The sequence below is a fragment of the Festucalex cinctus genome, chromosome 10, assembly GCF_051991245.1.
Source record: "Festucalex cinctus isolate MCC-2025b chromosome 10, RoL_Fcin_1.0, whole genome shotgun sequence".
Lineage (NCBI taxonomy): Eukaryota > Metazoa > Chordata > Actinopteri > Syngnathiformes > Syngnathidae > Festucalex > Festucalex cinctus.
In genome coordinates, this window is record NC_135420.1 from 23,819,843 (window position 1) to 23,833,414 (window position 13,572).

At 39.3% G+C, this 13,572-nt stretch overlaps 1 protein-coding gene across 2 annotated transcripts; it reads right to left on the bottom strand.

The window, feature by feature from the left end:
• Positions 1-7: 7 nt before the first annotated feature.
• On the bottom strand, positions 8-12,022 carry slco2a1 (solute carrier organic anion transporter family, member 2A1). Of its 2 annotated transcripts, none has more exons than XM_077533769.1 (14): positions 11,902-12,022; positions 8,060-8,197; positions 7,381-7,543; positions 5,868-6,080; positions 4,974-5,072; positions 4,742-4,887; positions 3,500-3,566; positions 2,753-2,917; positions 2,432-2,630; positions 2,195-2,342; positions 1,251-1,414; positions 1,104-1,168; positions 912-1,032; positions 8-425 (listed from the first exon to the last, which is right to left on the bottom strand). In XM_077533769.1, the coding sequence occupies exons 1-14, from the start codon at positions 12,013-12,015 to the stop codon at positions 305-307; spliced, it is 1,923 nt and encodes a 640-aa protein (XP_077389895.1). In that variant the 5' UTR covers positions 12,016-12,022; the 3' UTR covers positions 8-304. The 2 variants fall into 2 exon arrangements, with proteins under 2 accessions (XP_077389895.1, XP_077389894.1); XM_077533768.1 differs by having other exon boundaries at positions 2,426-2,630.
• Positions 12,023-13,572: the final 1,550 nt, after the last annotated feature.

The following is a 13,572-nucleotide window of genomic DNA, read 5'->3' on the forward strand; positions in this document are numbered from 1 at the left end:
TTAGCGATTACTTGATTGCTGTGCATGTTTTATTAGAAAGCAAGCATAATGTGTGGTACGTAGCACCAAAAAATGTGTGATTAATAAAACAACTAAATAAAAAAAAACTGTATAAAATGAACAATGTGTACTTACACAGCATAAAAAAAACACTTAAATATTAAGCTATACAGTTAACGGGCTGTGCATTACTTGAGAGGCAGTAGTGAACATTTAATTATACAAGTCCTGCAAAAGCTGTGAGGTATTACTAAATTTTGGTCTTTCGAGCACTCCCACCTAAAATGGGAAGGAGCGGCATGTTTTATAGCGTGCCATCGGGCCTTTTCTCCAGACTGTACTCCTGCGTTCGCAGCACTTTCCAGCCCAGGATGGCCAGTAGCGCCACACCCATCACCTTGTAGCCAACCAGCAAGCCCAGGTACCTGCAAAAAAATAAAATAAATAGCAAAGGCAAACATGGATTTGAGTTCAGAACAGCTTTTAAGGAGCAGATAAAAGATGTGGGTAGTTAATATGGACTCTATGTATGGAGGACCAAAACTGACAAAATCCAAAATAAATAAATTACTAAATAAATAAATAAATGAATGAATAGATAAATGATTAAATAAATAAATACATGACTAAAAGTGAAAATAAAAACGGATATAAAAAATATAACTCAAAAATTAAATCCAAATGTATTTATGTATATATATATTTTTTGTTGTTTTTATTTCAATTTTTTTAATATAATTTTCAAATTATATATTTGCTTTATATCTGTTTTTACTTTCACTTTTAGTCATTTATTTATTCATTTAGTCATTTGTTTATTTTGAATTTTGGCCATTTTGGTCCTCCATAGGTTTTAGCCAAGCATGTCTCAAATCATACAATTGACTCAAGTCACATGACTCGTCTCTAACCGGTTTCTTAAGACGTCGTTGTCGTAGTAACCGCAGCTGAACTTGGCGCCGCACACGCGCTTCCACCAGATGCATGAGGTGTCGATGGCCATGCCGAACAGCGCTGGAGCCGGAAGCCACGCTGAGATGCAGGATGCAAAAATCCCATTAATTAACATACACTCATCATAAATATATTATTCTCTGGCTTACCTAAAAGCCTCATGAGGAGAAACTGAACTCCGATCGCAAAAGATTTCTCCTCTGATGCTACACTCCTGCATATGACAACAAGGCCCGTCGTCAGTCACGCGAATAAGCGTCTGAGATTCGGCTGAGCAGCGGTCGCGGCGGCCTGACCTGAGCAGCATCATGTACATGGGGTTGTGGGTGAGGCAGGCGATCAGCGCCCCCGCCGACAGCACCAGCATGACAGGCAGCAGGAAGTGGGGGCACTGGTTGGGGCAGGGCGACGGCCGTGCGTGACCCTGGCTGCCCGATATGCACCTGCAGTTGGTGTACAGCTAAAAAAAACAACAAAAACAAAAGACCACACTGACATCTGCTGTGAAAAAAAAGTGTATTTTTATATTTTTCCGTTTTGCAACAATTAGCATTAGAATATAGCTAAGTTTCACCATTATTCACAAATCTCATAAAATTGTGAGTATTTGAGCTTTTTTTCAACGTGGCCCTGGTTTATCTCATATTCTGCTGCCATCTGCTGGCTGTTTGTGTAATAACTACCATTTCTTCAATCATTCTTTGCAGTTAGGCTGCATCAAAGCCTTCTGTATGCTCTAACATAAAAAAAAACGTATAAATAAGTCTTTGGGACACTTAAAACATTTAAAATAGAACGTATTTATACGTCTTTGAGAGCAAATGAGTTAAGATGAATGCAGTATTAGTCCACCACTGGATGGCATTAAATCCAACAAATTTCCATTCATTTCAATGGGCAAAAAAACCAAAAGCAGACTGAGCGGCTTGTTTCTTTCTTGACAATAGCCCAGCAGAATAAAAAAAAAAAAATGTCTGCATGCGAAAGCTCATTTCTAAGCTTCAGGACTCCCCTCCCTGGAAAAAAGCATAAATATTCCTAACGTGTGTGGGCGAATGAGTCAGTCAAACCATGCACGCTCTCTTGTTTCTGCGAGCGACAACCTGAGCGGCTAAACGACACCGGCGTGATTGGTTCTTTCTTATTGCGGTCACAGCGAGATGGTGGAAGATGGATGATCTCTCCACAACAGCCGCTTTTTACATATATGTTGTCTGGTCGCCCCACAATGTTACTGTACCTGGACGGCGTGTGCATTGTCCGGACTTTTGGTGAAGTTGGTGCAGCCGGCGTGGCACGGAGAGATGTACTCCACGTTATCGGAGCCACACACTGGGTTAAAGGCGCTAGAGGGACATGAGCAGTTGGCGTAGCACATGGACGGAGACCTGCAATTAAAATAATAATAATAATAATAATCACTAGTGCCAAATCTTGTTTGTTTCAAAGCGACTAAATGATGAAGGCTCACCCGTACTTTCCGATCTGGTAGTGATTGACTTGGGACACTTTGTGCGTGGAGCATCCCATGAAGAAGAGTGGCACGCACATCAGCGTGGAGACGCTCAGCATGAGCACGGAGAAGCGAGGGATGTTCTTCAGGGACATTCCCGTCCGCTTCATGATGACGCCGCCCACCAGCATGCCCACCGCCACGGCCGGAATATTGACGGCACCTATGGAGGATGAGAGGGAGAGCGGACAAACAGGTTTTGTTTTTTGTTTTTTTTTACAGAGAACTCCCCATGCGTGAAGAAACCTCTGCCAAGGTTCATATCATCGAGGAGGTGACACCCACCGACCAGCATGGTGCTGTAGACGGCGGAAGCACTGTACTGGCGCTCCAGGAACTTGCTGAGGAAGGTGGTGAGGCCGGCGATCACCGAGGAGAAGCAGCACTGGGCCAAGATCAGGACCAGGAAGAAGGGACTCAGCAGCAGGTGGAAGAACATCCTGGGAAACACTGAGCACATAAAAAAAAAAGAAAAGAAAAAAAGACAAAAATCATGTTCATGAATTTGCCAGCAACACCGAGCTCGACTGGCGTGCAACGTAATTAACAGAGGTCAGAGGAGCCGTTTAACTTTCCTGAAGTCTCCTTATTTAACACATAATTTTGCATGTAACCACACTTTGAGCCTTGCGACTGTTGCCATGATGCACTGGAAATATTGCAGAAAAGTTGGCGAGCAAACAGTGTGGTTTTACAAACAACAGGGAGGAGACGCGTCACGCATCATCTTGTTGATTAAGCACTTTTGAATGCGTCTGACGTTAGCATTAGCTTAGCATGCTAATTTAGCATTAACATTAGGTTAGCATGCTAACTTGGCATTAGCATAGCATCAGCTTAACATGTTAACTTAGCATTAGCTTAACATTAGCAATACCTAGGCATGCTAAATTAGCATGAGTTTAGCATTAGCATTAGCTTAGCATTAACCGTGTAGCGTGAGATTTCAGCCTTATTATAAAGTTATGGGACATCTACCTAGCAAAAACAAACAAAAAAAGAGCTTAGGAATGAGGAAAATAAGGAACATACTTTTCAAGAAGTCAGACAAAGAGACGTGAGGCTTCTTGAAGTCCACGTTGGATTCCCTTCCAATCATCTGGAAATATACAAGTGTCAAAAATAAGTTCAACATTGAGTCATACAACTAAAACTAACTACAACCTCTCATAGTTTTTGGGCAGATTTATGGGACAATTATTTTAACGTTTGGGGGCTTACCAGCTTGGCTTTAGTGTGGCTTTAGTTTTACCTTTGTAAATGTGGGTTATTTTAACTTGCACAACTTTTGGGGGATTTATGGTAGTTTTCGTTCACATTGCACAACTTTTGGATGATTGACACTTGTCTTGTTTTAAACTGGGAAACTGGGAAGGAGGATTTACAGTATTAGTTTTATTTTAATTTTAATTAATTTGTTGTAATTTCTGGAAGCTTTGGAGTCATTTTTTTTTTTAAACCTGTGCATTTCTAGGGGTTTATGCTAGTATTTCTTTTACCTGTAAAATCTTTGGGGGGTTTATGGTAGTTGTACTTTTGCTTGCACAACTTTGGAGGATTTATGGTAGTCTTTTAGAATGTTGAAAGTGAATTCTAACATTCTTTCCATTATGATGCCTGGAAAAAAAAAATCCTGAACTGGAGCCCTTTAACTTTCCTGAAGTCTCCTTATTTTCCAGATAATTTTGCATGTAACCACACTTTTGAGCCTTGCGACTGTCGACATGATGCACTGGAGATATTGCAGAAAAGTTGGCGAGCAAACAGTGTGGTTTTGCAAACAGCAGGAAGGAGACGCGTCAGGCATCATCTTGTTGATTAAACGCTTTTGAACACGTCTGACATACACGAAACAATAATCAAGTGTTACAAATGAACACCACAATCACGTGCCAATCAGGAGCAATATTATTACAGTAAACTGTTTTATCACAGGTGATGTTCTAAACCAACATGCAAAAGAAAATCCACAAAAAAGGGAAACCACATTAAAAAATATTTGAGTTGTATGAAAGAGTGTTTCTTATTATCAAACGTATGTTTCCAGCTGATTGGAATCCAATGCGGATGTGTGTCTATAAAGTTTACAAAACAACTGAGACTCTGGAATTAAATAACCATATAACATTTCTGAATGCAAAATTCAACTAAATTTGGTTCAATGGGAAAATAGTCTGACATTTGATTGATATTGTAAAGACAGGTAAAACTGTTCGGTTTGCAGTGAGCAGTTACAGCCAGCAGATGGCACCAAATCTCTCCTGATGTTCTTACCCGCCCCTCTGAAGGCATGCTGCGGGGGAAGAAGAAGTACGGCAGGGAGGCGAGCGCCAGGCATGCCGACGTGATCAGGAGGCCCATCCACCAGGCGCCCACCCAGCGGGGGTCGCCCGGTCTCAGCGCCTGATCCACGCCCCCATCTGCAGGGGAAAAAAATAAAAAATAAAATAAAAACAAATGGCATTAAAAAAATGAACAAATCATATATGTCAGGGTGAGCGGTTACCTGAAGTGACTTTGTCCACGTCCACGTAGATACGAAGCATCGCAGAGCACAACAGGAAGCCAAAGGCGGGCCCAAACACAGAAACGGCAAACAAGATGGCTGCAAATGAAAATAAACCACATGCATTAGCTTCAATGACACTAGAAATCGCCTTTGATGGCGATGAGAAACACATATGATAGGAACAGGCTTGGCTTAGTGATAGCAAATTTTTTTTTTCCCTATGGATGGGAATCGGGCTTCACAGAACACAAATTAGATTTTACAAAACATTTTTACTTTGAACCTATGTTCAACAGGATGGGTATATTGTCCCAAAAAAAAAAAAAAAAACTACTTAAGATTCTGAGACTCTAAATAATCATTGATTTTTTACAAAGACACTTACTTAAAAATTACAACCACAATTGTTTCTTCTTGTCAAAAACATGTCAAATCGTTCAACAAAGATTCAAATTTGTCTTTGTTTACATAAAACATTCAACGAGATTCAACGTTGTCTTTGACGTTTACGAAAATGTTCAGACTCAATATTTCAATGGTCTTTGATGTTAAAGCTTGTATACCTTTTCATAAACGAGACCCCAAATGGTCATTGGTGTTTTCAAAAGCATTCAATGAGACTCAAATTGCCTTTCATAACGCATGCTAGGTTCAACATTGTTTGATATTTACAACAGCATTCAATGAAGACTCTACAATGTCTTTGATGTTTTCACCTATGGCAGGTGGGTCAGGTATATATCCCCTGCGACAGACAGTGTTGACTGTACTATCAAAGGCAATCAAAACACGACCTGTACTAGGGATCTTTGGGCACACATGGCCGATGAACCGCGTGCGGACTGTTCAATAACAACAGCAACAAAACATATCCACCGCGGGGCCGTTCACCTATGTAGAGTGGAGAATTCCCGGGCGCAGCGAAGTCGTCGATGTAGGAGATGCCAAAAGGTTGCATGGGCACCGAGCCAACCCCAAACAGCAGCTGGGCGGCGGCCATGAGCATCCACAGGGTGTGCGTGTCGGCCAATCGCCCGCTCTCGTCCCTGCCGCACGACTCGGAGGCGCTGGAGTTCCTCTGCAGGTCGCAAATGTCCTGACGATCTGGACAAACGAGACAGGCCGAATTATTTCCAAGGATGCATCTTTCTATGCCTTTCTGTGACTCTTCCAGTCTCCGCTTGTGACCATGGAGAACATCCTGTTTGAAACTCAGAAGTAAACTAACATGCTAGCATGATAACTTAGCATGCTAAATTAACATTAGCTTAGCATTAGCTTAGTATTAGCTTAGCATGATAACTTAACATGCTAACTTAGCATGTTAACTGCATTAGTATTAGCTTAGCATTGGCTGAGCATGCTAACCTAGCATGCTAACTTAACATTAGCTTCATATTAGTTTAGCATTAACATTAGATTATCATGCTAACTTAGCATTAGCTTAGCATGCTAATTTAGCATTAAAATTATCTTATCATGCTAACCTGGCATTAGCATAGCATTATTTTAACTAATTTAACATTAACATTAGCTTAGTATGCTAACTTGGCATTAGCATAGCATTAGCATAACATGTTAACTTAACATTATCATTACCTAGGCATGCTAACTTAGCATGCTAAAATGGCATTAGTTTAGCATTAGCATTAGCTTAGCATTAACTTAGCCCTGGCATTAACGCGTAGCGTGATATTTCAGCCTTTTATTTCCCTGTCTGGCCCTATTTGTCTTTGTCTTTTTTTTTCTTTTCTTTTTTTTTTAAATATATAATGATCTACTACAGCAAATGTTAGTGCATTTCAGGTTCATCCAGGAATATCATCCGCAGGCCCAATGTTCTCAACACTTTGTAAGTAATGTAATTTTAATTTCCTGTAGATTCCTGAACATAAAACCTGGAGGCAACATGAATGAACGGTGATTTCCATGTCTGATAAAACACACGATACATTTCCTTCTAATTAAGGCACAGTTGAGCTGGAGTGTAGACTCGACTTTCACGAAGATACTCAGATATCACCAAGGCGCCATGTTGCGTGACAAACACTCCAGCATGTAGTCATTAAGGAAATTAGTTTTCATGAGTTCTTAAAAATATTTATGACAAATAATGTATGTCTGTTGAGCAACTTAATGCTTTGTGACTCAGAGACAGAGAGAACAAATCGATTATCTACTGTTCGATAGCAGAAAGTATATCATTGGTGTTTTGTCATTATATTTTTCCAACTTAAAATGTGTGCCTTGAATCAATAAAGGTTGAGAATCACTGCATTAGGTAATCGGAGACTTCAAATTGTCATTGTTGTTTATGAAAACGCTTGACACTTGAACGCGTCTGTGATGAATTAGGTTCGAGAGACTCAAAATAGTCTTTGACGTTTACACAACAAGCTCTTACTCAGTAGCACCGAGTCGTATTCATACGGCCGTGACAGGAAATGTGTCAGGGCGAGCATCATGGCGCTGATGGACATCAACAGTCCGCCGACGCCGATGACGCGAGGGCGGTGCACACGATTCCCAAAGTAGCTCAGGAACACGATCAACACGCAGTTGCTCACCTGCAAAGATAGACCGACACAAGCGCCATGAAGCACAGCCTTATTCTGAAATGTATTAAAATCTTTTTGGACATCAATGCACGGGGGTACAGATGCGTTTGCATCATTAACAAAATTGCCCAAAAATAAGTGGACCAAAATAATAAAATGCTCTTATTCTGAAAGACAAATCAGACTACTTCCTGTAAGTGGATATCGCTTACTTAATGACTGATACCAGTCTAATAAACATCACAAAAACACCCTTAATAATGCATTCTCAATTAACAGCATCCATCTAACAACACTAGTATCCAGGTTCCAATTGGGTGAAGGAATCATGCCGCCTGACAACAAACACAATTAAACAGTCAAAGACCCCACTTCACGAGCCAAGAAATGCCATCCTGACCCAGGAGCTTGTTTGCCGTTTCCCCTTTTGTCACGAGTACATCCTTGAAGCCGGGCCAGCAGGCATTGCCAGTGTTGTTGTTGGCGTTCTTTCTCTCTCCCACTCGCTCGCTTTCTCTCTCTTACCTCGTGCAGGGAGGACAGGGTTCCCGCGGAGTAGCTGCTGAGGCCGTAGCGCTTCTCCACCGTGCTGAGCGTGCTCTTGAAGTAGGAGCTGTACAGCAGCTGGGAGAACTGCAGCAGGCCGTGACAAAGCACGAACACCTTGAATAAACAGAGAATGATTAAAAATCATATCATAATGCAGAAAAATCCAAGGATAACACAGCAAAATACCCCGCTGACAAGAACGGTAATTCTCTGTACACAAGTGCTTATTTTTTGGCGCCATTGTCGATTAAATCGATGATTGATGCTCGTGAAACCGCATATCCTAGATTAAAGTCATTCACGTGTCTTTGACGTTTAGAAAATGTTAATATTTACGACTCAAAAGTGTCTTTGATGTTTGCAAAGTATATCTTTGGTTCATAGGAGACTTTTGCTTGCAGTTTACAAAAACACGCCTGTTAGATGGATGTTCGTCTTTATTTTTACGAAAACAAGCATGCTAGGTTCAAACACACACACACGGTAACGCAAAAAAACATTGAGTTGAGAATGAATGAATGAATGACGCAGTCAAGTGGCAAAGCACCATTATGTCATTCTTATGACACCTTGTGTTGATTCTTGAAGTGTTATGACGAGAGACGTAAGCTCGTAAGCGATCGTCTTTGTTTCAACACGCTCGCTCATCGTCGTCTTTCCTACCTGCTGCGACGGGAAGAATTGCGGGAAGTTTTGCTCTCCCGTTTCAAACGCTTTCACTGCAAGCGACGCGAGCCTGACGTGTCCGTGGATTTCCACGCGGAAACCTCTGTTGTTATTTTTGTTCTTTTAACTTGGCCTATTCGGTGGAAGAAAGCGAAACAAAGGAAATGCACCAAACAAAATCCCAAGACGGATCACGGAATCAACTCCCCTCATTGTGAGGAAGACATGAAAGCGTTTTGGCTAGACAATAGTTTAGATAAATATTATCACCACATGTCAGTGCCATTCATTTTACACAACTAGAGATGAATCACTTCTTTTCACTAAAAACAATTGTTTGTTTGTGAATTGAATATGTTCCCAGTGTCAAAGGTGAGCATCATTAGAATGAATGTAAAATTGCTTTAATACAGATTAAAAATGATCAAAAACATGCTAGAGGCATGAAATTGTCTTTGATGTTTGCAAAAGCATGCACATTAGGTTCAACGACCAGGATTTGTGTAAAAACGGTTTTGTTAGGTGCAACCACATACCTTAAATTAGACTTAGTGCAATTTCTGGAGAAATTGTGCGGGAATGCTGAAATCTGAATGTTAAGATTTTGAATGCATGTGGAATGCTTATGAAGTAAATTGAGAGATAAATTATGAAATTATTACCTCCTGGTTACTGGACAATGAACTTTACCAACTGTGCCACCGAGCAGTATCAGACACGTGGTAATGATGATAAGTTATATGTATGGAAGTGGGCGTGGAAAGTGTACTTTCATTGTCAGTCCCATTGAAAATGAATGGGGAAAAGTTTATTTTAAACGTTAAATTGTGCAAATACTGTAAGTAATGTGGAATCAGACGATATATATACCCCGGGAGGCGTGAATTTTTTAAACTCGTTGAAATTTGAACAATGTAAATTTTAAGTATTATGTGAGAGTTTGTTACGTGACAAAAAAGTGTGGAGAATAAATGCTTCAGCATTCCCACAATTATCTGTGATGTTTACATAAACGTATGTCTATTTCAAGTCTCAGTCGATACTGTCTTTGATGTACACAAAAACGTGAATGTTGGGTTAATTTGAGACTTAAACCTGTCTGAGTTTATGAAAAGACTAAAATAAAAATGGCCTTTGATGTTTACAGAGTCAAATATTAGTTTATTCTGATTTTTGGGGAGCCAGTGAAATTGATATTTTCAGAACATGTATACAATACGTGTCAATCAAGAAGTAATCTTGGGTTGGAAGTCGTTAGATGGTAGTGCTGGTGTACCTTATGTTGTATCTGCTAAGTGTATCAATATCAATCTGTCATTCCCTTTTGTCTCCTACAATGGCGATGACAGAAATATCCTTGAAGAATTTATGTTGCAATCTTACTCGATGTGTGAATGTGCATGCGCTGAAGAATGTGCCGATGGAATTGAGCAAATACAGAGCGCTGATTGAACATTGTGTTCCGGAGCCAAGAAAAGATGTTTTTATTATGAAGTGTTTTTCATAGGTGCAAAAAAGGGATGAATAAACAAAGCTAGGACACAAAAGGGCCTCCGCACTGTGCAGAACTCCTCCCATTATCTAAACACAACACACCATGGCCGTGCAGCGCAAAACACATCAGGTAGGGCAGTGAGCAGTGATTCTCAAACTTTTTCCCACCTCAAATAACTCATATCTCCAACAAACATCGCGATGTCCAACATTTCAATATTATTGAAGCTTTATGTTTGTCGGGCATAGCTGGATATCATTCAAAACCCACAAAAAAATATTAGGCATTCTCATGTTGCAGTATAGGACCCAGTGTAAGTGCAACTAATGTGCCAGCTAGTGGTGAATGGTGATATTACAACTTTAAACTACAGTCGTTGCATATTTGCTGAATTTATATATTCAGATTTTATTTAAAACATTTTTTTCCCCAGGATTTTTCCTCATTTAAAAAAAAACCCCAAAACAAAACCAAAAAACACAAAAACATTGCCCAATGTCCAGGAATTGAAGCAAAAAAGTGTGACTCCATTATTATAATTCTTTTTAATTTTATTTGCCATTACTGTATGTTTTCATAATGTACACTAGATACTATCGAGTGGTAAATTTCCTTTTTTTTTTTTTTTTAATTTGTTGTTGCTTTTTTGGAAGGCTGAATTAATGGCATTTCCGTTCATTTATCTCAAGGGCCCATTGTATTACATAACAGGTAGGGTAATGGCCAACCTAACTGTTTCAATCACAATGCCTCAAAACATTACCTTGTTTCCCCTCCCACTTAAGAATTATGAAAACCTATTATCATCGTAATATTCATGTACTGTACTCAAACTGTGTGGCACGCCAAAGAAACACTACATGGTACATACAGTTGCATTTATCTGTCAAGCTGTATTTTATAAATTTGCACTTAATCACTAAGAATTGACTTCAGGTACAATTTTGATTAACTTACATTTTAACTGAGCCAGTAGTTGGCTTATTATCCTACAATATAAGTGCAGCCTCAGTGTTCAAACTGCAAAATGTGACAATTGCATACACCAATATTAATGTTGGTCAAACTGATACATCTTGTATATGAAAACCTATTACTTTAGTTTATTTACGATATATACTGACAGGATCATTATGTGGCACAATTGATTTTTTTTTTTTTTTGGGGGGGGGGGTTAAATATATATATATGGGTCATTTAGCTACAAAACTTATGGCAGAAATTGTCATGAACGTCATTAAATTCATTTAAACGTGGGCAAAAAAAAAAAAAAAAAAAAAAAAAAAGGTTGAGTCTGATGACAAGATTAAAACTAAGTGTCACATGTTCATTTCCAGTGGACACCGCCGACATTTTTATGTGATTTTCTACTCAGCTCGGTTTTATTTTTGTTAATTTGTTATTTTATTTATTTTAACTGTCGTTTTCATGTCGTTTCCACTTATATGCAGCACTTTATGCAACTGTGTTCGTTTTTAAAGTGCACTCCAAATAATGTTGAGTCTCGGTTGAAGAAATGTTGACATTAGCATCGGCGTGGGTAACGTTCACCTGTCCTCTTCACAGCAAATTGACTTAAGTTACCGGACGTGTCAAAAAGTAATTCAATTGAGCTGTTATCATTTTTAAGTGGACTAATAATAAAGTAAGCTCCTACCTTAATGCTGTGGAACATCATGGTCCTCCTGTGCGTCTCTTCACGTCTTTGCTGGATTGAAGTCAAATGAACCGTGCGTGTTTGTGTGTGTTCAGCGTGTACCGTGGTGCGCATGCGCAAAGCTTTTTAGTTTATTTCCCCTCCGGTGAAGGACCGCGTATGACGTCACAGTACAACGTGTGCCGGCCATTGGCTGAGTCACACGAGCTTCGCAGTCAACCCCCCGTTTATCGCGGGGGCGAGCCGGTTCGGGCATGGTGCACAGTTCGACATTCAGAATTGCTTGTATACTGTAAAAGCCCATTAAAAATAATAATAATAATCTGTAAATTACTAACATGTTACCACACATTCAGAGGACATAATGCAAGGGAATATTGTTTGTGAACTATTTGCTCATTGAGTCATCACTTCGGTGACAGACTAATTGATCTTACCACATTAAAATCTTTAGTAAAAATCCTAAAAGGTTTGAGTCCACTTGTTTCGGGTCAAATTTTAGCTATGTCTACCAAAAAAAAATAAAAAAATAAAAAATAAAAAAAAATAAAAAATACATAGCAAAGACGGCGAAATAACTGACTACTAAGCTAATTAGCTGGCTGGCAGAAGGTCATTTTGTATGGACAGAAGAGTTGTTACATTTATTTAACCCTCAAACAAGGAAAAAGGTAGCAAATGTGTCCTTGGCCGTGCTGAACCTCCATATCGACCCCACTATTTGGCCAATGGAATTTATTTTTATTTTTTTTTAAATCTATGATAACAATCACTGTGTAAAATGAGCCAAATAAGAGGAACTTCTCTGGTCAAAAATGGTATGATGAAGCTGCCTGGGAGTAAACGAAAGGTTTTACTCCTCCGATATTGACGAACGTTGCAAAATTCCAGTGAAAGTGCGTATTTTGGTGTGGCTCAAATTTCTCTGATGTTCACAAAAAAACAACCTAATGAGCAAGCAAGCAAGCAAGCAAGCCAGGCATTTCATTTCATTTTTTAAATTTAGATCAAATCGTTTCAAGCAGAAGGTGGTAAGATATTCTTCCATGTTCATTTGCCAAAAAGATTTGCCACCACATCACCTTGGAGAAATACTGCCTTATTTACTAGCCATCTTAAGAAAGAGGAAAAAAAAAAAAACATTTAACATAATTTATCTTTTGTAAGGACACGGTTGGTGACAAAATGAACAATAATTACCCAGTTTGAAAATCCAGGAGTGACTCTTCTTTCCGATACAGTACTGCAATTGCTGTTAAAAATGCAAACTAGTGGTTTGCAGGTTTACAGATAACTTTCATGATGTCATCACCTTTAGAGCCTGTGTGGGCCCTAATTTAGGCCCACATTTTATAATCCTGACTTGATAGAAATGTGTTTCTTGTGTTACGGAGAATGATCTAATCAAATCGTCAAACGCGAACGACTGTGGTTATGTCATCTTACCAAACTTTTTCAAAGGTCTTTAGAGCCATGACTACGCAGAATAATAGGTGGAAATTAACTGTATGCGACTTAGATTTGTGGTTGGATGCTCGATTTTACACTGAAGTTGAAGTGATCAATTTTGAACAAAACTATTTTCATTCTCAGAGAGTTCCAAGTGTTAAAGATAGTAAATTGATTTGCCCTCAAGTTGTTTTCAACACTAAATTGGTAGTAGATTTATAA

Excerpts from the sequence above, each read along its gene's own strand:
- slco2a1 (XM_077533768.1), bottom strand. The coding sequence starts at position 12,015 with ATGCGCACCACGGTACACGCTGAACACACACAAACACGCACGGTTCAT. Across the intron at positions 6,081-7,380 it reads ATACGACTCGGTGCTACTGA|ATCGTCAGGACATTTGCGAC; the intron begins GTAAGAGCTTGT and ends TCGTTTGTCCAG. Across the intron at positions 2,918-3,499 it reads TTTGTCTGACTTCTTGAAAA|TGTTTCCCAGGATGTTCTTC; the intron begins GTATGTTCCTTA and ends TTATGTGCTCAG.